The sequence below is a fragment of the Lampris incognitus genome, chromosome 19 (genome assembly GCF_029633865.1).
Source record: "Lampris incognitus isolate fLamInc1 chromosome 19, fLamInc1.hap2, whole genome shotgun sequence".
Taxonomy (NCBI): Eukaryota; Metazoa; Chordata; class Actinopteri; order Lampriformes; family Lampridae; genus Lampris; species Lampris incognitus.
In genome coordinates, this window is record NC_079229.1 from 7,067,904 (window position 1) to 7,091,581 (window position 23,678).

The 23,678-nt window shown below is 49.3% G+C and overlaps 2 protein-coding genes across 2 annotated transcripts; one reads left to right on the top strand and one right to left on the bottom strand.

The window, feature by feature from the left end:
- Window positions 1–1,237: 1,237 nt before the first annotated feature.
- LOC130130007 (protein shisa-2) lies at window positions 1,238–9,119 on the bottom strand. Its single transcript, XM_056299733.1, has 2 exons — window positions 7,937–9,119; window positions 1,238–1,945 (listed from the first exon to the last, which is right to left on the bottom strand). Exons 1-2 carry the CDS (start codon window positions 8,463–8,465, stop codon window positions 1,344–1,346), a joined length of 1,131 nt encoding a protein of 376 aa, XP_056155708.1. The 5' UTR covers window positions 8,466–9,119; the 3' UTR covers window positions 1,238–1,343.
- Window positions 9,120–9,524: 405 nt separating this feature from the next.
- spice1 (spindle and centriole associated protein 1) lies at window positions 9,525–22,538 on the top strand. The gene is made up of 18 exons (XM_056299861.1): window positions 9,525–9,586; window positions 10,811–10,903; window positions 10,996–11,043; window positions 11,187–11,327; window positions 12,111–12,213; window positions 12,609–12,727; window positions 12,972–13,060; window positions 13,291–13,418; window positions 13,602–13,727; window positions 13,908–14,209; window positions 14,455–14,586; window positions 14,910–15,039; window positions 15,131–15,247; window positions 15,379–15,821; window positions 20,439–20,625; window positions 20,722–20,785; window positions 21,545–21,605; window positions 22,494–22,538. The coding sequence occupies exons 2-18, from the start codon at window positions 10,811–10,813 to the stop codon at window positions 22,536–22,538; spliced, it is 2,328 nt and encodes a 775-aa protein (XP_056155836.1). The 5' UTR covers window positions 9,525–9,586.
- The last annotated feature ends 1,140 nt before the right edge of the window (window positions 22,539–23,678 follow it).

Below are 23,678 nucleotides of genomic sequence, written 5' to 3' on the forward strand. Positions count from 1 at the left end.
GCGCTGCAATCGGCAGGGGGACGCTGATTGCAGATACGCAGGCAACAAGCGCAGGGATCTGCCCTCAATCAACCCCCACCCCAACCCCCACCGCCCACCTACCCCCCCCGTCCTCCTCTTTGGTGCATTTACTCATTTACTGTCCTGGCGTGAGTTTTTCACTTTTGCGGCTCCTCGTGTGTATGTGCGTGCGTGCGTGCGTGCGTGCGTGCGCGTGTTTCCGCTCAGGGCAACAATTTTTAGGGGGGGGGGTAGGGGTAGGGGGTAAGAGTTAGCGTTTTGAGCGTCACAGTCTATGTCCTGTGTTCACTTCATTAGCGTTTAAACGGCCTGCGGGGAGGGGGGGGCTGCCTTTCACATCACGCCACCTGCATTTCCCATTACGCACGCTTTACTCACTGCCTCTGGACCCACACGGTCCTGCACACGCCACCGCGCCCCCCCCACCACCCCCACTATACCCACACAGTCCTGCACACTCTCTCACACCCCCCCTCCCCTCCCCCCGGTCTCACCCTGCTACAGTGCATACAGACTCCACATCTATTAACGCACATTTTTTTTTCCTCCTGCATACTTGAAAAACAAACACACATTTAGTGTAACGTCTAAACTATTCAGAATCACTCGCATGTGCGCAGCTGCACGCGCACGCGCACTCACGCACTCACGCACAGCACGTGTTCACAATTTTTTTTTGCTGGTGTATACAAATTGCATATGGCTTGCTGCCATAAATCATTCATTCATGAATCATTCCAGCACCCACATAAGTACACAAAGCTCTTTCCTGCTCTCTCCTCTCTCTCTCCTCTCTCTCCTCTCTCTCTCCTCTCTCTCCTTCTCTCTCTCCTTCCCTCTCTCTCTCTCTCACACACACGCACACACGCACACACAGTCAAACAGAAGGCTTTAGAGAGCTGTGCAGTATCGCCTATCAGCATGTAGTGGTGCCTTCGGATAAAGACGGCGATTTCTATCGGCATCCGTCTCTAACTCCCCGCTGGACCCAGCACCTCCCCCGCTGGACCCAGCACCTCCCCGCTGGACCCAGCACCTCCACGCGCCGCTCTCCGAGGGATCGCGTGACACACACCACACACCGCAGCAGGCCAGGCACCGCTGCCAGCCGAGCTTTTTAGGAGTCCTTCACGTGAGCCTGACTCCCCCCCTCCGTGCCATTTCTCCCCCCCTCCTCCCACCCCACCCCCCACCCCCCCAACACACACACACACCGGCAATGTCCACACAAGGTCCCTCTTGGCACAGCGCTCGGAGGACGCACTTTCAGAAGGCGACCTCCACGAGACGGCGGCGAAGAGATCCGGAGGGTGGTCCCGCTCTCATACTGTCACCGGGGGGTATTTCTGCTCGCTGGTGGTGCTGGCCACGCTGGTGGGAGCGGGGAACGGGGACTGGATGGGTCTGTAGTTCCCCTGCGTGGGGTCCAGGAAGGTGGGGGTGGGGGAGACGGGGTGGGCGTAGCCAATGTACTGCGGGTGCAGGAACTGCCCCTGGTGCGGCATGATCTGCGTGGCCTGCTGGCAGTTGAGCACGGAGAAGTTGGTGGGCATGTTGACGAAGACGCTGGCGTCGGGAGGAAGGCAGCAGGAGGCCTGGGCGCGCAGGATGGGCGGAGGGCCGGGCCGGTTGGCGGCGGCGGCGGCGGCCGCGGCGGCGGCGGCGGCGGCCGGGGCGGAGGAGCTGGAGGAGGTGGCTGTGCTTGACTGGCGGGAGGACGACCCTCTGGACGTGCCCACGCTGGCCATCATGGGGATGGTCTCCAGGAGACGGCCCCCGCCGGCCCCGCCTCCCGTGCCGCCCGCCGACGACAGCTCCTGCTTCGGGCGGAGGCAGTGGCAGCAGCACACGGCTACCACCGAACCCACCAAGATGAAGGCCACGAACACCGAGCCGACGATCAGGAAGGGCACGTAGATGGGCACTAAGAGAGGGAGGGAGGGGGGGAGGTGGGCACAAGCAGGGGAAGAATTAGACTGAGAAAACACACAAATGACCCATAAGTAAACACAAAGTACAACTTCTTCTCATTTGCCAAACTCCTTCTTCCTACGACGGGGTTTGCCAGGAGAAGGAGCTGCCGTGAAGGAGCCTTGCAGCGGGGGTGGGGGGGGGGGGGGAGGGTGAACAATGTTCTGTACAGTCCTCGAATCACATGCCCGCATCTCGACTCTCATAGCAGGCAAATCCCCTCCATGTGAGGGCAGATCGGGTGAGACAGTGGGACAAAAGAGTGAGGCGGAGTGGTGAGGGTGGAGAAGGGAGGAAGAGGTGGACTGGCTTCGGGTCCCCGGGGAGCCCGGGGCTCTCATTAGCAGTTATTAGCTTCGTCTTGATCTGCTCTAATCCGCTGCACCCAACTGTGCTTGCGCTGGTGCCCCCACCTCCCCAACCTTGCACCCCTGTGTGCGTGTGTGTGTGCGTGTGCGTGTGTGTGTGCGTGTGTGTGTGTGTGTGTGCGTGTGCACTATTGCTAAACTATGCTGCCAGCAGAGAGACACCTGTGACCCGTCTTTGTCTTCGGGTGCCGGCCCTGCCCGTCTCCGAGTTGGACTCGTTGGCTCACGTTTAGAGACGGGGTGTTTAAAGTAGTTCAGAGGGGGGATTACTCAGACCCCTAAATCAAAGAGGTGCATCCGCTCTCCCTCTCTCTTTTTCAGTCTCTCTCTCTCTCTGTCTCACATCTTTCTCCCTCCCTCTCTCTGTCTGTCTGTCTCTCTTTGTCTCCCTCTTTCTGTGTCTACCCCCCCTCTCTCTCTCCCTCTCTCGCTCCCATTCTGTCTCCCTCTCCCTCTCTCTGTCTTTCAGTCTGTCTCACGTCTTTCTCTCTCCTTCTTTCTGTCTGTCTGTCTCTCTCCCCCTCTCTCTCTTTCTGTCTCTCTGTCTCACATCTTTCTCTCTCCCTCTCTCTGTCTGTCTCTCTTTGTCTCCCTCTTTCTGTCTCCCCCTCTCGCTCCCATTCTGTCTCCCTCTCCCTCTCTCTCTTTTTCAGTCTCTCTCTCTCTGTCTCACATCTTTCTCTCTCCTTCTTTCTGTCTGTCTGTCTCTCTCCCCCTCTCTCTCTTTCTGTCTCTCTGTCTCACATCTTTCTCTCTCTCTCCCTGTCTGTCCGTCTCTTTCTCTCTCCTTCTCTCTCTCTTTCTGTCTCACAGCTTTCTCTCTCCCTCTCTCTCTGTCTGTCTGTCTCTTTCTCTCCCCCCTCTCTTTATGTCTCTCCCCCTCTCCCTTTCTGTCTGTCTGTCTCCCTCTCTCTCTTTCTGTCTCTCTGTTTCACATCTTTCTCTCTCCCTCTTTCTGTCTGTCTGTCTCTTTCTCTCTCCCTCTCTCTCTCTTTGTCTCTCTGTCTCACATCTTTCTCTCTCTCTCTTCCTGTCTGTCTGTCTCACATCTTTCTCTCTCTCTCTTCCTCTCTGTCTCTCCCTCTCTCTCTCTTTGTCTCTCTGTCTCACAGCTTTCTCTCTCCCTCTCTCTCTGTCCGTCTGTCTCTTTCTCTCCCCCCTCTCTTTATGTCTCTCCCCCCCTCTCTCTTTCTGTCTGTCTGTCTGTCTGTCTGTCTGTCTCTCTCTTTCTGTCTGTCTGTCTGTCTGTCTGTCTCTTTCTGCCTGTCTGCCTGTCTGTCTCTCTCTTTCTGTCTCTCTGTCTCACATCTTTCTCTCTCTTCCTCTCTGTCTGTCTCTCCCTCTCTCTCTCTTTGTCTCTCTGTCTCACAGCTTTCTCTCTCTTCCTGTCTCTCCCTCTCTCTCTTTGTCTCTCTGTCTCACAGCTTTCTCTCTCCCTCTCTCTGTCCGTCTGTCTCTTTCTCCCCCCCCCTCTCTCTGTCTGTCTGTCTGTCTCTCTCTTTCTGCCCCCCCCCTCCCCATTGTGGCACAAGCCAGTCCGTAGCAGCAAATCCTCCTTTAACAGGGTGTAAAACCCGGTGCACTGAACCGGCCTGTCCTCGCCATACGAGTCTCCGGCGCTCCTCCGCATAGTTTCAGAAGTCTGGACACACTGTCAATGTTTCATGAGGAGTTTAGCGGATGAGTTCCTCCGCCTCAACTACGTGGACGAGGACGGTGTGAGAACCTTCAGCGTGGGATTCAGACTCTCTTCAGTGATTAGCCAGTACTTTAAAAAAAATGGTTTTGTTGCTCCAACTGCACCGTCTGACCTTATAGTCAAGGCCCATTTGGGAATATAGTTGGCAGCAACAGGGTGGGACGCGAGATGAGGTCACAGTTGAGATGTATCCTCGCTGGCTCACCCCCCTCCCCCCCTCCCTCCCTCTCTCCCCCTCACACACACTGCCAACATGCCTCTGGACTACAATAAAGAGCATGTTATATTAGAAGTGATTTGTTGTGATTTATTGTTCCCAGGGTGTAGTCCTTTTCCACTTTGAATATGCCAACGTGTTATGAGGTGTAACCGTAAACCTGAGAGAGGTGGCAACTGGCACCGGTTTCCATTTTCTCCGGGCCCTTTGAAAGGCACACAGGGGCCCGGAGAACACCTTTCAAAGCGCCCCGACAATAGCCGGGCCAAAATATTCAGAGGTGTGCAGGGCCGTAAAGCCCGTCGAAAGCCTGAGGTCATCGGTTAGGTAAGCCAATAAGTGCAGGTGATAAAAGACTTAGGGCCCGGTGACAGTAGACGGGGGTCTGCGGCGCACCGGCACCGACAAACCTGAGACCATGACCCGTTTCCTATTGACAAGGGGAGGTGTCGGCTTCGGGGGCCAACGTACCTTGCAGCCTCTCCCGGCCGTAAACAGGTTTTTATCTGCAGCTGTTTCCATACGGCAATGCACATATAGGTTACAGGACCAGAAATACACCCCGGGAGCCTCTCTCGGCCTCGGCCCCCTGCACGGCCACGGCCACGGCACGCCCACGGCCACGCCGCTCCTTCCTTCGCTTCTTCCCCCTTCGTGGCCGCTCGGCTTTAAGAATTACACGAAACCTCTGGCATCCCTTTCCGCGGCTGCCCCGGATTTACTACCACGGCAGTAAATAGTAAATAGTAGCCAAACCCCCCCCCCCTTCTCCCCTCCCCCCTCCCCCCATCATTTCATACCTTATGAAAATACAGTGGAGGAAATATCTGCTAAAGCGGTTGAAGATTTCCCCCCTAGCCACTATCTCAGCGTGCGCCCCCCTTCTCCGCAGAAGGCACCGCTCTTCGGTCCCCCCCCCTCCTCCCCCCTTCCCCCCCTCCCCGGGATTTCCCAAGAGGGACTCGTTTCGGCTGGTGGGGCTCGCCCCCTTGGCATGAAACGCCTCTATTGTTCCTCGTCGCTCCTAAACACCTGTTGCTGGAGCTGAGCCGTGACAGCCATGCTGCCAGTAACATCGGCCCCCCCCTCCCCTCCCCTTCCCCTAAAGCTCTTGTTTTTGGGGGCATGGTCTCTGTAGCTGCACCCCCCACACCCCCCACCCCCGGGTCTGTCCCACGGGCCCTCTCCTGTTCCTAAACGCCACATGTTTCTTTATGTCGAGCACATTGATCATTTCCTGTGCCGGTTTTTTTTCCCCCACCGACGTCGCCGCGTGCGTCTGTCTGTGCTGGATGATGAAGAGTCTGTCGGGCCGGGTGAAAAATGAACGAAATGTGCAAATTGAGCACCGCCATGACAAAATACTTCCTTATTTCGTCCGGCGGGGGGGAGGGGGCGGGGGGGAAACCGCCTGCTTCTCTTTAAGTTGTTTTGGCTGCGGTCCCGCTGTGTGAAAACGTATACACGGCTTCCTGGGGTGATAAGGTAGGACTGTTTCAGTAAATGACAGATCGGAGTTTGGGGAGGTAGGTGGGTGGGGGTGGGGGTGGGGGTGGGGGCGGGGGTTGTTCGGTCATAGAGAGGGTTTGTCCTCTTAGGGGGAAATAAAGTGAGCCTAAATGACCCCTTTCTCCGGTGTCCGCGATCTGTCCCCTGTAATTCGCAGCCTCTCCTAGGCGCGTCACAAGAATCAGCAGCGCACTGGGCATAACAACGACTCCGTGATGAGCGCGCTGCTCTGCAGCGAGGCTCGTGCGCTGCTCTGCAGCGAGGCTCGTCCGCTGCAGCCTGCGCGCTGCACAGCGCGGGTTGCGCTGTTTGCTTTAGGTAATGACGCTTCGAGCGGCCAAGTGCAAGTTGCGAGTAATCTGCACCGGGATCTTGTTGAAAGCACGTCTGAGAGGCAATCCCTTGGAAAGTGTGTGTGGGGGTGGGGTGGGGTGTGGGAACCCACCAGTAGGCCTACGTGAAATAACGCACAATACAATTATTCCACACACCCCCCACCCCAATGAACAAGGTTGTCACGATCCGCCGCTGCGCAGGATCCTAAGGATCCAGAACCCCATCCTGAGGGGGGACAGTGGGATGTGAGAGCGCTGTGTGCAGAACAAACACAGCTATTTATAACTGCGCACGGCACTATGTGCCATTTGTGAAGCATGCGGCCACTTAACCGGCTTTCTGGTGTGGGGGGGGTGCCTACTGTCCCCCCGCAGCTGTCGTTGCCAACCGAGACGGGGCGGGGGGGGGCGAGATTTAAGCTCTCTGTGAGACGGGACTGTTAGCTGCGTGCGCAGGGGAGCCTCGGCTGAAAGCTGCGGCGCTGCGCTGCGGAGCATCGGGGGGGGGGGACCCGCGCGTCGTCAGCATTCTTCCCCCCGCAATTTGCCATATCACGTTCAAGGCGGCCCCTGTCCGCGAGGCCAACGACCCCACGAGTCGCTTGAATTAAGTTATCGTCACTTTCAAATTAACCCCAAACGAAATCCAATTTGGGCAACGCCGAGGTTGGTCCGCGTTACAGTGGGGAGCGCACAGAGCGATGCCTCACAGGGCGCGGAGCCGATAACGGGCTGGCGTACGGACGCTTGTACAACCGGTCCACTGGTATATTCTGACAGTCGTGCCAATTAAGTAGAATGAAGGTCATTGGACGCCATACCCAAACTCTGCGCTTTGCTCGTGACTGCTTGTCTGCGGCTCACCACTGCATCGCGACTGCGACATGACGTGCGTCACCCATTGGTGCTTTACTAACCCAGCCGCACGGAGTTTCGCGATGGCATCACATTAATTAATCTGTCGTGATACCGTCACGATTATGACCTGATTTACGTGATGGGGTCACGATCTGACAGAACCCTAACCCTAACCTTCACGATTATGACCTGATTTACATGATGTGGTCACGATCTGATAGAACCCTAACCCTAACCTTCACGATTATGACCTGATTTACGTGGTGTGGTCACGATCTGACAGAACCCTAACCCTAACCCTAACCTTCACGATTATGACCTGATTTACATGATGTGGTCACGATCTGATAGAACCCTAACCTTCACGATTATGACCTGATTTACGTGATGCGGTCACGATCTGACAGAACCCTAACCCTAACCTTCACGATTATGACCTGATTTACGTGATGTGGTCACGATCTGACAGAACCCTAACCCTAACCCTAACCCTCACGATTATGACCTGACTTACGTGATGTGGTCACGATCTGACAGAACCCTAACCCTAACCCTCACGATTATGACCTGATTTACGTGATGTGGTCACGATCTGACAGAACCCTAACCCTAACCCCAACCTTCGTGACCACATCACGTAAATCAGGTCACAATCTTGACGGTATCCCGATCGAAAGTCCGCGCGACTGGGTGGCGCTTTACTTGTTTGTCTCGCTTCACTTTTCCATAAGCTTCTTCTTCTTTTACGCGTCTCTGTAGCGTTGGTGTGACGCGAGGGCCATCTTAGGGGGGAGGGGGAGGGGGGTGGTTGTGGGAGATGGTGCGCGGCCGGTGGACTCTTGCGTCGCCGTGTTTGTCGCTGTATGTTAAGTTGATAAGCGAGGTGGGTTCGCCCTTTTCTAAACAAAAGCCCCGGTACGAGGCATCAAAAGCCGGGGCAGAGAGAGGGCCACGCTACCTGCACCGGTCTCCTGGCCGTCCTTGCCGTCCGTCCCGGGCTCCTGCTCCTGCTTGTCGTTGTCGCAGGTCCCCTGGTCCAGCCGCGCGTCCGTGCTGGAGCAGCAGTAGCGCAGCTCGCACTTCCCGCAGCAGATGATGGCGTCCTCGCCGTCGATCTTCTCGGGGCACTGGAAGCCCTCCTTCCAGGCGCCCTGCGGGTCACGCCAGCCGTGGCAGTACTCCCCGCTGGCTTCCACGTCGACAACGGCCAAGAGGAGAGTCACGATCACGGCGACGGACGTGGTCGGGGAACCTCCGCCCCACATCCCGCACCGGGGGTGGGGGGGTGGTGGTGGTGGTGGGGGGGCGCCCCTGCAGCCGCACGCGCGACGGACGCACGGACGCGACGCGAGCGGCGCGGCTCTCAGCGCCTCGTCGGGCGCCGCGGGGCGACGGAGGGGCTCGGCGAGTCGGAGCGACGGCGGCGGGGAGGAGGAGGAGGAGAGGCGACGAAGCGAGAGAGAGGCGAGCCGCTGCGAAGATGTCATTTGTTAAGAAACGTAGCGCGCGTCGCGGTAGATCCAGCAGCGTCTCCAAAAAGGGTTCCCGTCAAGTGTGTGTGTTGGGGGGGGGGACCCCCAAAAACCACGTCTCCAAAAAAAAAACCACCCAGCCAAGCCGTTAAAGTGGGAACAGACGTGGCCGCATGCGTTTTACCAGCCTCCAACCTTCTGCCGACGGTCCAGCCGAGAGGCTTCACTGCGCGCCCCGAGAAATCCACAAGCGAGGGGCCGAGCGGGTCTCTTCTGGCGCGGAAGCGAGGCCGCTCATGTCTCCTCCCGAAGAGCGCTTCTCAAACGGCTTTCTTCCCCAGACGTGCGGCGGAACCGACGCCGCGCAGCCCGCAGCCCGCAGGGCAGCCCGGTCGCGTCCGAGTCCCCCCCACGCCGCCGAGCTTCATATACGCCGCGTTACTTCGCTACTTCTCGCAGGAGGCGTCTGTCGGCTCAGCTCGCTCCGCCGAACGCGAGAGGCGACCCCGGGTCCGAAGTTGAACGGGGCCGAGTCGAGCGTCGCCTGTCCCGGTCCGGGGTCCGGGGTCGGAGGTGTGTTTAACAAACGCCAGGCTCTCCTATACCTCGACAGCGTGCGTGTGAGCGTGCGTGTGTGCGTCCCCCCACCCCTCTCTCTCACTCTCTCTCTCTCTCTCTCTCTCTCTCTCTCTCTCTCTCTCTCCCTCTCTCTCTCGGCTCCATTCACGGTGAGCGTGAGGAGTCATCTTCAGTCTCGCGAGGTTAGTGCTGCGACCCAAAAAAAACAAAAACGCAACTTTCAACAGATTCTCCCAAAGAAAAAAAAGCTCATCACCAAATCCCGCACCGGCCGTTTTTCCTGCGCTTTTCCTGCGTCCACAGTTCACCGTCTCCCAAAGTCCCCCCCCACACACACACACACACACACAGCCAAGGGACCGCACAAAGCTCACGGTCGCCATCTAGTGGTTTTTGTTTCGACACACGCTTAAACGAGAACTCTCTCCCGTCATGCCTTTCGGTCAACCGGTGCCCCTGGCAACGACACCGGAAGTGGGGTAGTGGCGCCGCTGTTCGAAAAAAGTGACGCGGCGGCGGCGGCGGCGGCGTCCAGCTTCGCTAAGCTCGGAGGGAAGGTAGTGAAGACGTGCCCGTGGCTCTATTCATGTGTTGTGTTGCTATGAGCGGTATTAGTTATTGACGTATCCTCCACTACGCGACGCAGTTGCGTCCTTTATGTCGCGCCGGTCATAGCGTTGGTGTTAGCATAGGCCCGTGACGCCCCTCTTGTCTGCTGGACCCTCGCTCACAGTCTAACTGTCGTTGTTTCTCTCGTCTTGGTGTGTGTAGTGTGTAAGCTGTGAGTCCAGATCCTCGTGTGTGATCATACTTGGCCGATTACAACGAACCGTGAACTACTACTACTACTTTCGGCTGCTCCCGTTAGGGGGCGCCACAGCGGATCGTCCGTTTCCATTTCTTCCCGTCTTCTGCGTCTTCCTCTTGTCACACCAGCCACCTGCATGTCCTCCCTCACCACATCCATAAACCTCCTCTTTGGCCTTCCTCTTCTCCTCTTCCCTGGCAGCTCCATCTTCAGCATCCTTCTCCCAATATACTCAGCATCTCTCTTCCACACATGTCCAAGCCGCCTCAATCTTGCCTCTCTTGCTTTGTCTCCAAACCGTCCAACCTGAGCGGTCCCTCTAATATACTCGTCCCTAATCCTGTCCTTCTTCGTCACTCCCAGTGAAAATCTTAGCATCTTCATCTCTGCCACCTCCAGCTCCACCTCCTGTCTTTTCGTCAGTGCCACTGTCTCCAAACCATATAACATAGCTGGTCTCACAACCATCTTGTAAACTTTCCCTTTAACTCTTGCTGGTACCCTTCTGTCGCAAATCACTCCTGACACACTTCTCCACCCACTCCACCCTGCCTGCACTCTCTTCTTCACCTCTCTACTGGACTCCCCGTTACTTTGGACAGTTGACCCCAAGTATTTAAACTCAGTACAACGAACCATGAACGACTTTCGCTAATTGATCGTTTGAATTTAAACTTTTACCCGTCTCAACATTCCCATAACGTGTATTTTTATTTTTTATTTAGAGACACGATATCCAAGTTTCCAAACAGATGTACTGTCTTGAACAGGGCAGCAAACCAGCTGTCGTCTGACTACTCACCAAATTTGCAGATGCGTTCAGGAATACACGGGCCGGCACTCTTTACAGACAGTCTAGTTTCCCCTTTTTGTCTGTCCTGTCCCGAGGAAGTCGGACTGCGGCTGTCTCGAATTGATCACTTAAGTCTTTGTAATGGCTTTTCACTGTGTTCACCCGTGTGCTGTACTGTAGATGTCGTTTGTGAGGGCGGGGCGCTCACATCGCAGTCAGGGCAAAAGGCCTCCTCGCTCCAAGAAGTCAGGCACTCCTAAGAGAGACTGGGTGGTGAGTACACTTAAAATGCATCCACCCCCCCACACTTGACTGAGGGAGTGATATGAACAGTTAATTTCTGCACTTTGTTGTTTTATTTGCAGAGCACTGTCAACGATCTCACGGTGCACAAGTTAACGCCAGAGGAGCTGGTAAGGTGTTTGACATTCTTGCTCAGTGAAGGGTGACTTGTAAAGCCTATAATAAGCAGGGCAGTACACTAGCATGTCAGCTAAAAAAAAAAAAATTGTAATGTGTATGAGCGGATACTTAAGCATTTTCTTCCTCTCTCCAGAGACATCGTCATGAAATCCACAAGTCTCACAACAGGGCTGCAGCTCAGTGGGAACTGAGAGAAAAGGCCCTGAAACAGCGATTCAGGCAGCCCGGAAGCCCCGCACCGCTGGACAAAGCCAGTCTCACCATCATCAGGGAGGTGTGTTTGTGTGCGTGTTGAATGCTGTATTTCGATCAAAAGATATTGGATGAAATATGTTAAGTTGATACTATTGGTTTTCCCCTGAAATATCAGCCTTTTATGTGAATGAGTTTCTATGCAGGCCCCAAAACCCCTGTCGTGTTTCTTTTAAGACTCAGAAAATGATAAAAGGGTCTGAATACTGTGAATTTTTGAAAAAGTCTACATGCATTGCAAAGCATCAATAATATTATAAGCCAAAGGTGTAGGACAATTAGGGATACAGCTTTTCACCCCAATTGTATCCAGCCAATTACCCCAGTCTTCCCGAGCCATCCCGGTCACTGCTCCGCCCCCTCTGCTGATCCGGAGAGGGCTGCAGTCTACCACATGCCTTCTCCGATACATGTGGAGTTGCCAGCCGCTTCTTTTCACCTGACAGTGAGGAGTTTTGCCAGGGAGATGTAGTGCGTGGGAGGATCACGCTATTCCCCCCAGTTCCCCCTCCCCCCCAAACAGGCACCCCAACCAACCAGAGGAGGTGCTAGTGCAATGACTAGGACACATACCCACATCTGGCTTCCCATCCACAGACACGGTCAGTTGTGTCTGTAGGGATGCCCGACCAAGCCGGAGGTAACACGGGGATTCAAACTGACGATCCCCGTGTTGGTAGGCAACTGAATAGACCACTATGCTGCCCAGATGCCTGGGATACATCTTTGAAAGTCCTAAATGGTGAGTGTTTAAGAACTGTCTCCAGATGCTGGGATTAGTAGTGCTTTTTTTTTTTGTTTACAGGTGTTCTCTGACCAGCTGTTGCTGCAAGATGTGTTGGCCCGCTCAGATAAAGCCATGGCTGTGGTCAAAGACCTGTTTGGAGACGCTCCTCGCAGGCATATTGGTAACTCACAACAGAGTCACTCCACTCTATCTGATCTCTTTAAAGAGCTGTATCCCACAAGCCGCCATTTGAGTATCAATTGCCTGGTGTGTGGTTGCCTAGTCCACTGGCACTTAATTGAGCATGCTGTATTTTATTCATTTTCATATATTTGTAGGCTTATAGCATAGTTAAGGTTTTCTGTGGTTGCATTCTAAATAATCCTAATTTTGTGCACGTATCTTTATGTATTATTATCCTAATTATGAGTGCCTTTATTTATTGTTATTCTAATCGTGTGTTTGTGTTGTCATCCTAATTGTTTGTGTGTTATTTATTATTATCATAATTATGTGTGAATGCCTTTAGATATTTTTATCCTAATTTAGTATGTGTGTTTTTATGTATTGCTGCAGGGCATCCCAGTGTGACCATGGCTCCAGACTGTGACTCAAGTTCTGTATTGCCTGTGGTCCAGCGACCAGATCCACCAACCCAGTTGTCCCTTCTTAGCCAGTCCACGATGGACCAACAGGTGTGTGTGTGTGTGCGTGTGTGTGTGTGTGTGTGCGTGTGTGTGTGTGTGTGTGTGAGAGAGAGAGAGAAAGAGCATCCACGGTAAATCTCATTCTTTTGTGTCTAATTTGCTAGTATTGATTTATGTATGTTTGTGTGTATCGTTCCCTAGTTTTCATCTGTTTGTGTGGTAAAGTATGGTATGCTATGCTGTGCTATTTTATGGTATTCAGGTATGCTTGTGTAAAAATATCTCCTACCAGGCCCTTAATGAAATTGAATCTTCCGAGGAAGACTACAGTGAAGAAGACACTTGTCCTACTGCCAGCTCCAACCCCGTTGTAGTACACAGGTACTAATCCCAGCCAGCAAAGACCAAAATATCATCCACAGTATCTTAAATCACAACAACTTTTAGGTATTAAAGTAACTGTTTCTTATTGTTAGTGGGTAAAGATTTGCTAGCAAAACAGGTACTGTTCCTGATAATCAAATTGTAGTATCAAAATCTGTTGTTGTCAGTCCATTGTTTTCAGTGTCCATTTGGCTGATCCAGTTTTTTTTTTGTTTTTTTTTTTGTAGAACCAATCTACTGAAAAAGAAGGCCAAGGCACAACAGCAGAAAGCACAGTCTAACTCTGGTTACCAGCAGGGGGGAGATGGTGGTCCTGTGACTCCTTGTACAACAGGGAGAGGACCGGACCAAGCCGGTAGGAAAAGAGGATCATATTCACCAACTCATTTATTGTGTGGGACTCTCAAAAAGTAACTTCAAATAAAAATCTTTTCGAAAATAGGAATGATAATTATGCAAATGTTTTTTTTTTTTTTACTTTTGTGGGGTTCTCTACACACAAACTACTTGTGCAACCCTGCATCGCTTCTGCCTGCAGCTCTCAATGCCACGGCGGCAGTTAAGCGCTTGCGGTCCAGGCTGGGCCAGTCAGAGGACCATGAGGAGGAGCCCTCGAGACTGATCACTCAGGTGCTGAACCCTGAGGCCACGCTCAAGCAGTCAGGTAGCATCAAAACGGCACTCATTTGTTTTTAAAGGAAAAAAAACCCTACTCTATATGAAAATAAATTGATTGAAGTACACATTCAGAGAAAAAAAATCAGAAATTAGAAATGGTAGCAATTTAGTGCTATCTTCTTTTGTATCTGTGTTTATGTGAGCGGTCTGTATGTGTGTTCCGCAGGTAGGAGAAGTGGTCGCTCCTCCAGAACAAGGAAGAGTCGCTCAGGGTTTGTTTCTGAGAGCCCAGGTCTAGATTGTTCCGCTGTCAGCTCTGCAAGCGGGAACCAATCTGGACTAGGCCTGTTACAGGCCATGTTGGAACAGGTGGAGGCTGAGTTGGACTCCCTGGGTTGCCAGGAGGCTCACACAGCACCAGGCGTTAGTCCAAACCTGGATCCACATCCACACAAAACGCAAGGCCTTGCTGGATTCTCTGTTGCTCTAATTTCTACCTTAGGACGTCTTGTACACCTACTGAAACAGGTACGGTAGTAGATCCATAGAAATTATATGATCCATGGTCATACAACTAACATTCTCCTATATGTGTACAAGGCACAAAATAAGTTTTTTTTTTTACTGATGACTGTTGCTATTAGGTTAGTTAATAATGGGGAAATTCTCTGATGCAGGTTTAGCATCCTCTCCATATAATGATAATAGAATTTGCACATCCCCTATTTTGTGATGATCTTTGTAACTGTTAACTTTCTGCTCCTGTGTGTCAGAGGGAGGAGGATGCACAGAAGAAAGCTACGGAGTTCAGCAGACTGGAGGAGGAGGTGAAAGAGCAGCGGGGCTTGATAGATGCTCTTACTGCGGAGACCCTGGCTTTGAGAGAGGAGAGTGCCACCCTGCAGGTGAGGTGGCACAACTGCAGGAGAGCCCACTGATGAAAACATATTATATATTGTTTATACATACATACAGTGGATCTCTGTTAGTATATGTGGATTTTTATAGCTTGATGTGCTGTAAAACGTCTTTGAGCCTCATGTTGTGAAAAGGAGGCTGTTGGTATAAGTGAATACTGAGTATGGGTGCTCCCAAGGATGATTTTAAACCCTCAGTTACAATGAATCCCAAACACATTTCTACACCATGACTCGGTTATATGAAGTCAACCTGAAGTAATTATTGTCACAGGGTTTACTTTGAATGGTGTGTGTCTGGCTCCTTCCAGGCAGGGCTACAGTGCCGCACAGCTGAACTGGAGCAGAGGCTGGACACCATGGTGCTGGCACTGGGAGAACTTGGACTAATGGGGCTGCGCACAGATGACGGACCAGAAGACCGTGACATCAGAGCTACAGGTTTATATGATACCATCTTTGTGTGTTTGAGTGTGTGTTTGTCTTAAAGACTGTGTTCTGAGTGAGGCTTAATTTGTGTGTTTGCGGATAGTGCGTCACAGCAGGCCACCTTTCCCCGGGCGAGATCCTGAGCAAACACAAGCCTCTGTTTCTCCTGCTGTTCTGCTCTCCCCTCCTCAACAAAGAGACAGCCAGCAGCATAGCCCAGGTAACAAGGCCTTTTTCTATCATCTTTTGTCTCCTCAAGTCTACTCGTTTCCCCTGTTGACATTTGCTCCACTCCTTCTCCGGACTCTGCTCATTCAGTTAGCTTTTCATGTTTCTTTCCTATCGTCCCAGGGTTTCATCCTGTACTTTTACATCAGGAACGTCCTCTTCTTGATACTCTGTGTTACTGCGAAGATGCTGAGGCCTACAGCCATGCTTCTAGCCTCTCCGGCTTGCCTGTCCATAGCCTCTCCAGCTTGCCTCTCCAAAGCTTCCCCTCCACCTCCTCCCTGGACCCAACCTCCAACCGTCTCCGCTCACAGCTCTCCCAAGAAGCCATGTTGGCCGAGATTGCTCAGCTGGGCCGACAGAATGACCTGATCAGAAACCAGTTGAACCAGGCAAACGGTCTTTGCCCAGGTGTCAGAGGATCACTTGACAGTAGCATAGATAGGAGAGGCTCTTCTCCCAGCAGCACAGGGAGAGCCATACCTCAGGCAGTTGGTGACGGGAGGATGTTGGGGTCCAGTAATGCAGGCCAAAGGACGCAGCAGATCCAGCACCTTCCACGACAGGTATGACAGCTTGAGCTGGTAATCACCAGGTACCCCCAGATTCACTATTACAGTGATATTTTTGTGCCGATTCGATACATATAGCAGTTTTTCAAATATTACAATTAGGGATGCACCGATATTACTTTTTCCACTGCCAATACCAATTCCAAATATTCATCTTTTAAGTGTTGGCCAATACCAAGTACTGATCCGATCAATTACTTTTGCACAACAGTGCAGACTTGAACCATTTTTGGTCTATGGGTAAAATAATTGAGATAGAACCAGTTATTTTCCACCATTAAAGAAATACAGGCTTCAATATGTGAAAAATGCAGTAAATTAATCTATTTTGCTTTTATTTGTAATGATACTCATGGCTTTTGCTGTCAGTCTTGAGTAAATTTTTTGATATAGATACTTCATTTTAGCCTGGTATCGGCCTGATATACCAGTATTGGGGCATCTCTAATCACAATATTGAAAATGTTATGATCTATTGAAGGCTCCATCCCCGCTATTTTACAGTAAAATGTGAAAACGGCAATAATCAAAACAACATATACAGCAAAAGGCATTTATTTTAAGCCCCATGTGTTACAAAACCTTAAAACACAAGTGTTCTTTCCATTCAAAAAATTCAAATTCAAACATTTCTGAGCTTTAGAAATCATTACATCAAACTCCTTCACATCATCTGTGAAGAGGTCCAACACTGTCATCACATGTTAGCACATCTGTTTGTGGTTCAGGGAAAGTGATGTGAAATGAAAATCACCGTACCTTGATTTTGCACTGAATATGACCCCCCCCCCAAACTCCTAACGACAGTGCTGATATTTTTATACTATCAAACATATAGTAACAGAACCTTAGAATGTTTTAGTGGATTTGCTGACATCTATAGGTTAAAAACTATGTAAGGTTAAAAACATGGTAGGCTCGTCCTGGTAGTCTGTGATGTTAGCATAGCAGGATAAACACAGCTGCAGCTGATATGGCTTTGTTCTCAGCGTTGACACACAGACAGAGCCAGCACTATCTGCTGTCAATAGTACTGTCAGTGCTGGTTCTTTGACACACCTACATCCAACAGGGCCATTATTAATGTTATCAGCTGCAGCTGTGTTTATCTTGCTACATCACAAAGGTTGATGCTAGATCCAATGGGGTGTAGGCACGGAAGTAGCTGTGATTGACTGTTGCAGCCGTGATTGGCTGTTGCATCGGCCAATAGACAGCACAGAACCTTGCACTGACTTGAAACAAACAATGCGCACTGAAACATTTAGCTAGCTAGCTTACAACTGACCTTAATATTGCCAGATTGTACTGTAACCCTAACCCTAACCCTACCGCTATTGCTATCACTAGCTAACTAACGTTAACTTAATTCGCCCCAACTACTGCTCTGTCTGTCAGTCTGGCAGTCAGTGCACTTCGAGGCTCCGTGCTGTCTATTGGCCGACGCAACAACCAATCACGTCTACTTCTGTGCTTACACCCCGTTGGATCTAGCATCAACCCATCACAAAATACCAAGACCAACCTGCCATGTTTTTAACCGTTACATGGTTTTTAGCCTGTAGATGTCAGCAGACTCACTAACATGGTCTAGGACAGGGTTCCCCCATTAGTTTTCCCTAAGGGCCAAATTATGTCATGCATGCCAAGGCCAAGGGCCAAAACATCGGGGTTTTTTTTTTTTTTTTTCATTGTGCTAGCAAAAGTTGTTTTATGTGCAGATGTTGTTGCTACTATTATGATTATCTGTTGCTCTCCCTGAGGTTTCTTCCCATTTTTTCTCCCTGTTAGAGGGTTTTTTTTAGGGAGTTGTTCCTTATCCGATGAGAGGGTCTAAGGACAGGATGTTGTGTTGCTGTAAAGCCCACTGAGGCAAATTTGTAATTTGTGAAATTGGGCTATACAAATAAAATTGACTTGACTATTATTATTGGTAGTAGTGGTAGTGGTATTGGTGGTGGTAATAATTTAGGCCTGGGATTCTTAAAGCCTGTGTTGAGGGTCACACAAGAAAAAAAAAATCCACTTGAAACAGTCCAAAATCAACCATTTAATTATGGACAAAGGGACAAATATAAATGGATGTTAATTCACCACTCAGTGAGATAAGTGAGAGCAACAGGATGAGGCAATGCTTCTGATGTCGGGCCTGTATTCTGTTGTGGCAAGCCTGAGACACTGGCCAAGATGTGCTTTTGAGAGTCTGTTTCTTTCCTGGTTCTTGATCGAGTTCATTGACGAAAACGATGACTCACATATGTACGTGGAGGGGAAAAGTGTGAGTAGGAGCATTGCAGTAGCTCTCACGTTTTTAAATCAAGCTCGGGGAACCACATTGATCCAAAAGTCACTCACCCCGACGTCCTTGTGTTGTGCTTTGAGTAAATCAGATGTTCACATCTCCAAGACCTCCATCTGAAGAGTTGCCTCATCTATGGGAGGTACCAGCCTTTTGGCCTTTGCAGTCCACTGGCCGTCAGCCACAACGGAGAACGGCTGTCTCAGGAAGAGGAGGCTGTCACCTGAGATTTTAGGGGATCTTGCAAACCGTTCTCTGAAGTTTTCTGCCTTCATCCCTGGATCCTCCCACATGTCGTTCTTCTTGCAATGCTCCCTTGGACGTGGAAAGTGCAACTTTCTTCTCTGAATGTCTCTCTCCGGAAGGATCAGCTTTGACCAGAAAGCTTCAACCGCCTTGTACATGTCTGAAACAGTGTGGTTCTTGCCTTTCAATTGCAGATTAAGCTGATTTAGATGAGACATGATGTCGCACAAAAAAAACAACAACATATGTCATCACCTTGTCACTTAAAAACCTCTGATATTCTTGGGCGTTTTGGCTCCGCAGTCCGGATAAAAATGACACAAGCTCATCGTGCAGGTCGCACACCCTCTCCAACACGCGGCCTTTGCTCAGCCAGCGAACATCATTATGCAGCAAAAGATCCTTGTGATCTGCTGACTGTTCCTCCAGCAATGCTCTGAAAAGGCGATGTTGCAGACTAGAACTCTCACGAGCAAAATTTACCAGTCTCGTCACAGTATCCATCGCCTCTTTCATTTCCCCACACAGTTTATTGCACAACACTGATTTGTGAATAATGCAATGAAATGCTAAGAGTGCTGGGTTAACAGCGGCAAGCCTGCTTACCAAGCTCTTGTGTTGTCCCACCATTGACGGAGGAGCCCCATCGCTGACAGCGAACACAATTTTGCACACATCCAAGTCACTCTTCTCAAAGAACTGTGTTAAAGAGGATTTCCCCAGTTGTGCACCCAGGCAGAGGAAGCAAGCAAAGTAGCTCTCCCTGAAAGGTCTTCCCGTCAAAAAATCTTGCGGACTCAGATAACTGTTCCATATCGGGTCGGTCACAGGGAGAAACCTATGGCTATTGATATGGCTTCTGCTTTGCTTTCTTGAAATCGGTGAGTAGATTGGAAAAACACTCCTCTGCTAATAGAGCTACTCTTCTTGTTGCCGTGTTAGCAGACAATGGCCCCTGCTTTAATAGCTCCACAACCGTTTTCCTGTTTTTCTCATCATGACTTAAAACTTCGCCAACCATATCAATTACACATGTTTTAATCAACTCGGCATCAGTGAATGAATGGCTTCCTAGCTTCAGCAAGTTTCCATGAAACATGCAGTGATGCAGCTGTTGCACTCTATTGTGCCGATGTTGATTTACAGATAGTAGAAACGGAGGGCTTGTATGATGTTATCATATTTGCCATTTTTTTGTTTGTGGTGATCTGATTTTGTAGGGTAGTTGGCATTAAAACTGGCAGCATGCATAGTGTTGAAGTGCCGCTTGAGATTATTTGCTTGCAGACAGCTACAGTCTGCATGCATATCAAGCATTTTGGTTTGGCATTGGCATGGTCCAGTAAAATGAAACAAAACTGTTCAGTCGAGTCAGATTTGAACTGACGGTTTTCCTGGTTGACGTTCCGCTTTTATGTGATGGCCATGTTCTCGGTTTAGGACAGTTATTTATTATCTGTGACTTAGCTGGTGAGTGGCTCTGTCTAGTCAAGGACCGTAGAGAGCATGGAGTACATCTTATGTGCACTCTACGGCATAGGTCAAGTGTATGGTGTGGGGTGAGGTCAAAATAATGTACAGCGGCATGCACTTTATTTCACATGTCTGTTCATTATCCAAACCGCTTATCCTGCTCTCAGGGTCGCGGGATGCTGGAACCTATTCCAGCAGTCATTGGGTGACAGACGGGGAGACACCCTGGACAGGCCGCCAGGCCATCACAGGGCTATTTCACATGTTGCACACTATATTTCACATGTTATGACAGGTGCATTAGTGCCAGTGAGTCAGCGCAGGCCAGACATTTGGCTCTCGCGGGCCACATCCGGCCCACAGGCTGTTTATTGGGGTTCAGGGGTCTAGGATTTAGTTACTGGTTGATAACTTAAGTGTGTACTCTGAAAATGTTTAACCATTTTTAACCATTGAACTAACACCTAAATTGAACTTTCCTGTATAAGTCAGTCTAAATCCTCAAAGAATTAAATTCTTGCTTCAGAACAAAATTTTCTTCCTGTGAATGATGTACATATATCTTTAACACTGGACACTGTTTTCCCACCCAGTCTCCACAGCATGACATTCCCAGTATGAGCAGTGTGGAGCAGCGCCTCCTAGAACTCAACAAGCAGAGTGCAGTGGCCAGGAGCAGACTCCTGGAGCTGATTGAGCAGCAGAAACACAGCGCTTCGGCCAGGGTATCGCGCTCTGTCTCCCCCATCCCGCCATCCGCCATCAGCCCACACACAGCAGGTATGCTGGATTAATTTAGTAACCCTGAATGTCAGTCTGGTCACGAGCAGTTGCTAGAATCGTGTTATTTGTTATTATCATGTTATTTTGTTTTAGAGAGAGGAGGGACTCCAGAGTCATCCATGGACCTACTGTCCCAGCCTGGTGGTGGTGGGAGCCGGTGAGTGGTTCACCTGACCAGCAGATGGTCTGTGGTAAAGAAAAAACACAAGAGGGAAGGACAAAATCGTAGCTGCAAAAAGTAGCAGCTACTAGGCACAAGGATTTTTAATGATAATTTTGAATTAGTCCACAGTCCAAAGACATGTAGGTCAGGTGAATCAGCCGTACTAAATTGTTCCTAGGTGTGAATGTGTGTGTGTCAGCCCTGTGATGGACTGGCGGCCTGTCCAGGGTGTCTCCTCGTCTGCCGCCCAATGACTGCTGGGATAGGCTGCAGCATTCCCGCGACCCTGAGCAGGATAAGCGGTTTGGATAATGGATGGATGGATGGATTTTTAATTATCATTTAATAGGTGTAATTCTTTGAGAATAAGAATATTTCAAATCCCAGGCTTCACTACTGTTTTCAGCTTCGAATGAGCAGTTTATGGTAATATTTTCTCTAGGAGTGAGAGAAAGGAGATAATACAAAAAAACTGCCTGTAATACAGGTAAAGGTAAAATCAACTAGTTATGGACACCAGTGTGACATTCCATATTTTGGTGTTTAAAAGTACTTTGTTTAATATGTCATGCAACATGGCACATTCAAAAAATGTACATTTTTCACATAGTGCATCACTATACAGCAGGGTTAAGTGGTACATTGTAGTTCATAAGGGTGGTTAGTGCTTGCTCTTGGTATGTTTACATGTAAGGAACATTTCTTTTCTCACATTGCGGGTCCTTCCATGTTTGTTTTCTTTCTGTGTAGCAGATCTGCTGGTGAAGTGACCTCTCAAAGAAATACAGAACAGACAAGGAATGGTAAGACACAGGTACATGCACACAAAGTGTAATTTACACAGATGTACTCTTAATTTCACTGAGGTCATATATTAAAAAACATCCCTTCTCCCGCCAACAGACAGACAAACTGAGAGAACGTGAAGGATGGTTTTCCTCGTCCACTCATGTTAGATGACAGAGGACAAGAGAAATAATGATTCAGCTGGGGCAACGAGATACCACAAGATTTTTTTTTTCCAATTTTGATTTTATCTATGAGGTAATATAATTTAATAAATGTTTGAATTTTCAAAACTGAGTTATGTGGGTTGTTTTTTTTTAAACCATGGAATGAATATGCAAACCTTGGAACATAGTAAACTGTTTTTATGGACCACCTGTATTAAGAAAGGTTGTCTTTAAAGAAAATCTTGTAAAATACTGAAAACAGAATTCTTTTGTACAAATATATTGATATTTTTACCAATACAATTTTCTCTACCAAGTAGCAGAGTGATGACACTTGTAGACATCTTTAGTGAAATGCTTTTGGGAAATAAAAGAACTCAAAGTCTATATTTATTGTAACTACAAGGTATATGCAAAATTGATTGGTAAAATGTTACAAAACAGATTGGTCAAGTCATTTATGGAGATGAATACATTCACAGTGCTGTATTTGTCCTGGTATACTTCAGCAAGAAAGAGACCGGAGGTTGACCTGTCTGGAGAGAGCATGCACTGTTGGTCTTGCGGCTTCTCAAAACAAATGGATAATTTAGAAATACTTCCTCAGGCAAATGCAATTAAACCATTTGCTATATATAAATTCGTTCTGCTGTCCAGGATTCGAATAGCCTGCGGGTCAGCAAGAGCTCTAGAGCCAAATTCCATTTTTTAAGTTTACAGACAATTTAAATGAGATTAATCCTTTTCAGACGGGTGCCACTGACATCATCATCACCCCATTTTCTCAGGTGTAGACTGCTGCTGCCTTCTCACACACATTAGTCTGGTGAATTTGACAGAGCAAAAATAACTAAAGCCATTCCTTCTGGGTTAATCAGAGGTTGTTGTTTTTTTTAATGAACAAATCAATGCATAACAGTACAAAGCATAAACAGAATTACTACACTTGCAATCTGTTCAAGATAAATAGTACATGGAGCAGTAAACCTAAAAGCAAAAGAATGAATAGATATTAAAAGGATTATTGAAAGTAAAATGGATAAATAGTAGCTACATTTAGTAAAAAAAAATGGAGAGGGCAGAAGAAGTCAGGCTGCATTTTGAAAGTACCAACAAGGTGCTTGAAAATCCTTTTTACAATCCGTTTTAATAGACTTTCTCAGAAGACGTCACGGGTTTTCCTTTTGCATGAAGGAAATATTTAGCCGACAGTATGAAAAACTACCTCATGATTCAAAGTATTTTTGTCTCTGCACGATTAAACCAGCTGAGCGTTCATGGCTCCCATCACCCATCCATCCATCCATCCATTGACCAGACCGCTTATCCTGCTCTAGGGTGGCGGGGATGCTGGAACCTGTCCCAGCAGTGACTGGGACAGGTTCCCTTTATTATTTCCAATGAGTTTAGACGCTGTTACATTCTTTTAATTATAGTCTCTCCGTTAACAAATAAATAAAACAATCGGATGAGTTTCATCAGAACAACCTGAGCCGGAAGTTTAGGCCTACAAAACCACTTCCGGCGTTGCCTAGCAACGAGTCCTAACGAAAATGGACCCAGCGCTTCAGACAGCTGGTAACGCTTTACAAGGTAGATAGTTTAGCTACGTTCATTTGAATATCATATCGTTAAGTCCGTTTTGAAACATTTGAGCAGAAAATAATCTGAAACGGCGAATTGTCAGCCTCATATCAATCGGACGAGTTTTATCAGAACAACCTGAGCCGGAAGTTTAGGTCTACAAAACCACTTCCGGCGTTGCCTAGCAACGAGTCCTAACGAAAATGGACCCAGCGCTTCAGACAGCTGGGAACGCTTCACAAGGTAGATAGTTTAGCTACGTTCATTTGAATATCATATCGTTAAATCCGTTTTGAAACATCTGAGCAGAAAACAATCTGAAACGGCGAATTGTCAGCCTCATATCAATC

What these genes read in the sequence shown, in the direction of transcription:
- spice1 (XM_056299861.1), top strand. Translation starts at nt 10,811, where the DNA reads ATGTCGTTTGTGAGGGCGGGGCGCTCACATCGCAGTCAGGGCAAAAGG. An exon ending in CCGTGACATCAGAGCTACAG is followed by an intron (nt 15,040 to 15,130) that starts GTTTATATGATA and finishes GTTTGCGGATAG; the next exon opens with TGCGTCACAGCAGGCCACCT. An exon ending in CAGCCAGCAGCATAGCCCAG is followed by an intron (nt 15,248 to 15,378) that starts GTAACAAGGCCT and finishes CTATCGTCCCAG; the next exon opens with GGTTTCATCCTGTACTTTTA.
- LOC130130007 (XM_056299733.1), bottom strand. Translation starts at nt 8,465, where the DNA reads ATGACATCTTCGCAGCGGCTCGCCTCTCTCTCGCTTCGTCGCCTCTCC. An exon ending in CGGCCAGGAGACCGGTGCAG is followed by an intron (nt 1,946 to 7,936) that starts GTAGCGTGGCCC and finishes TCCCTCTCTTAG; the next exon opens with TGCCCATCTACGTGCCCTTC.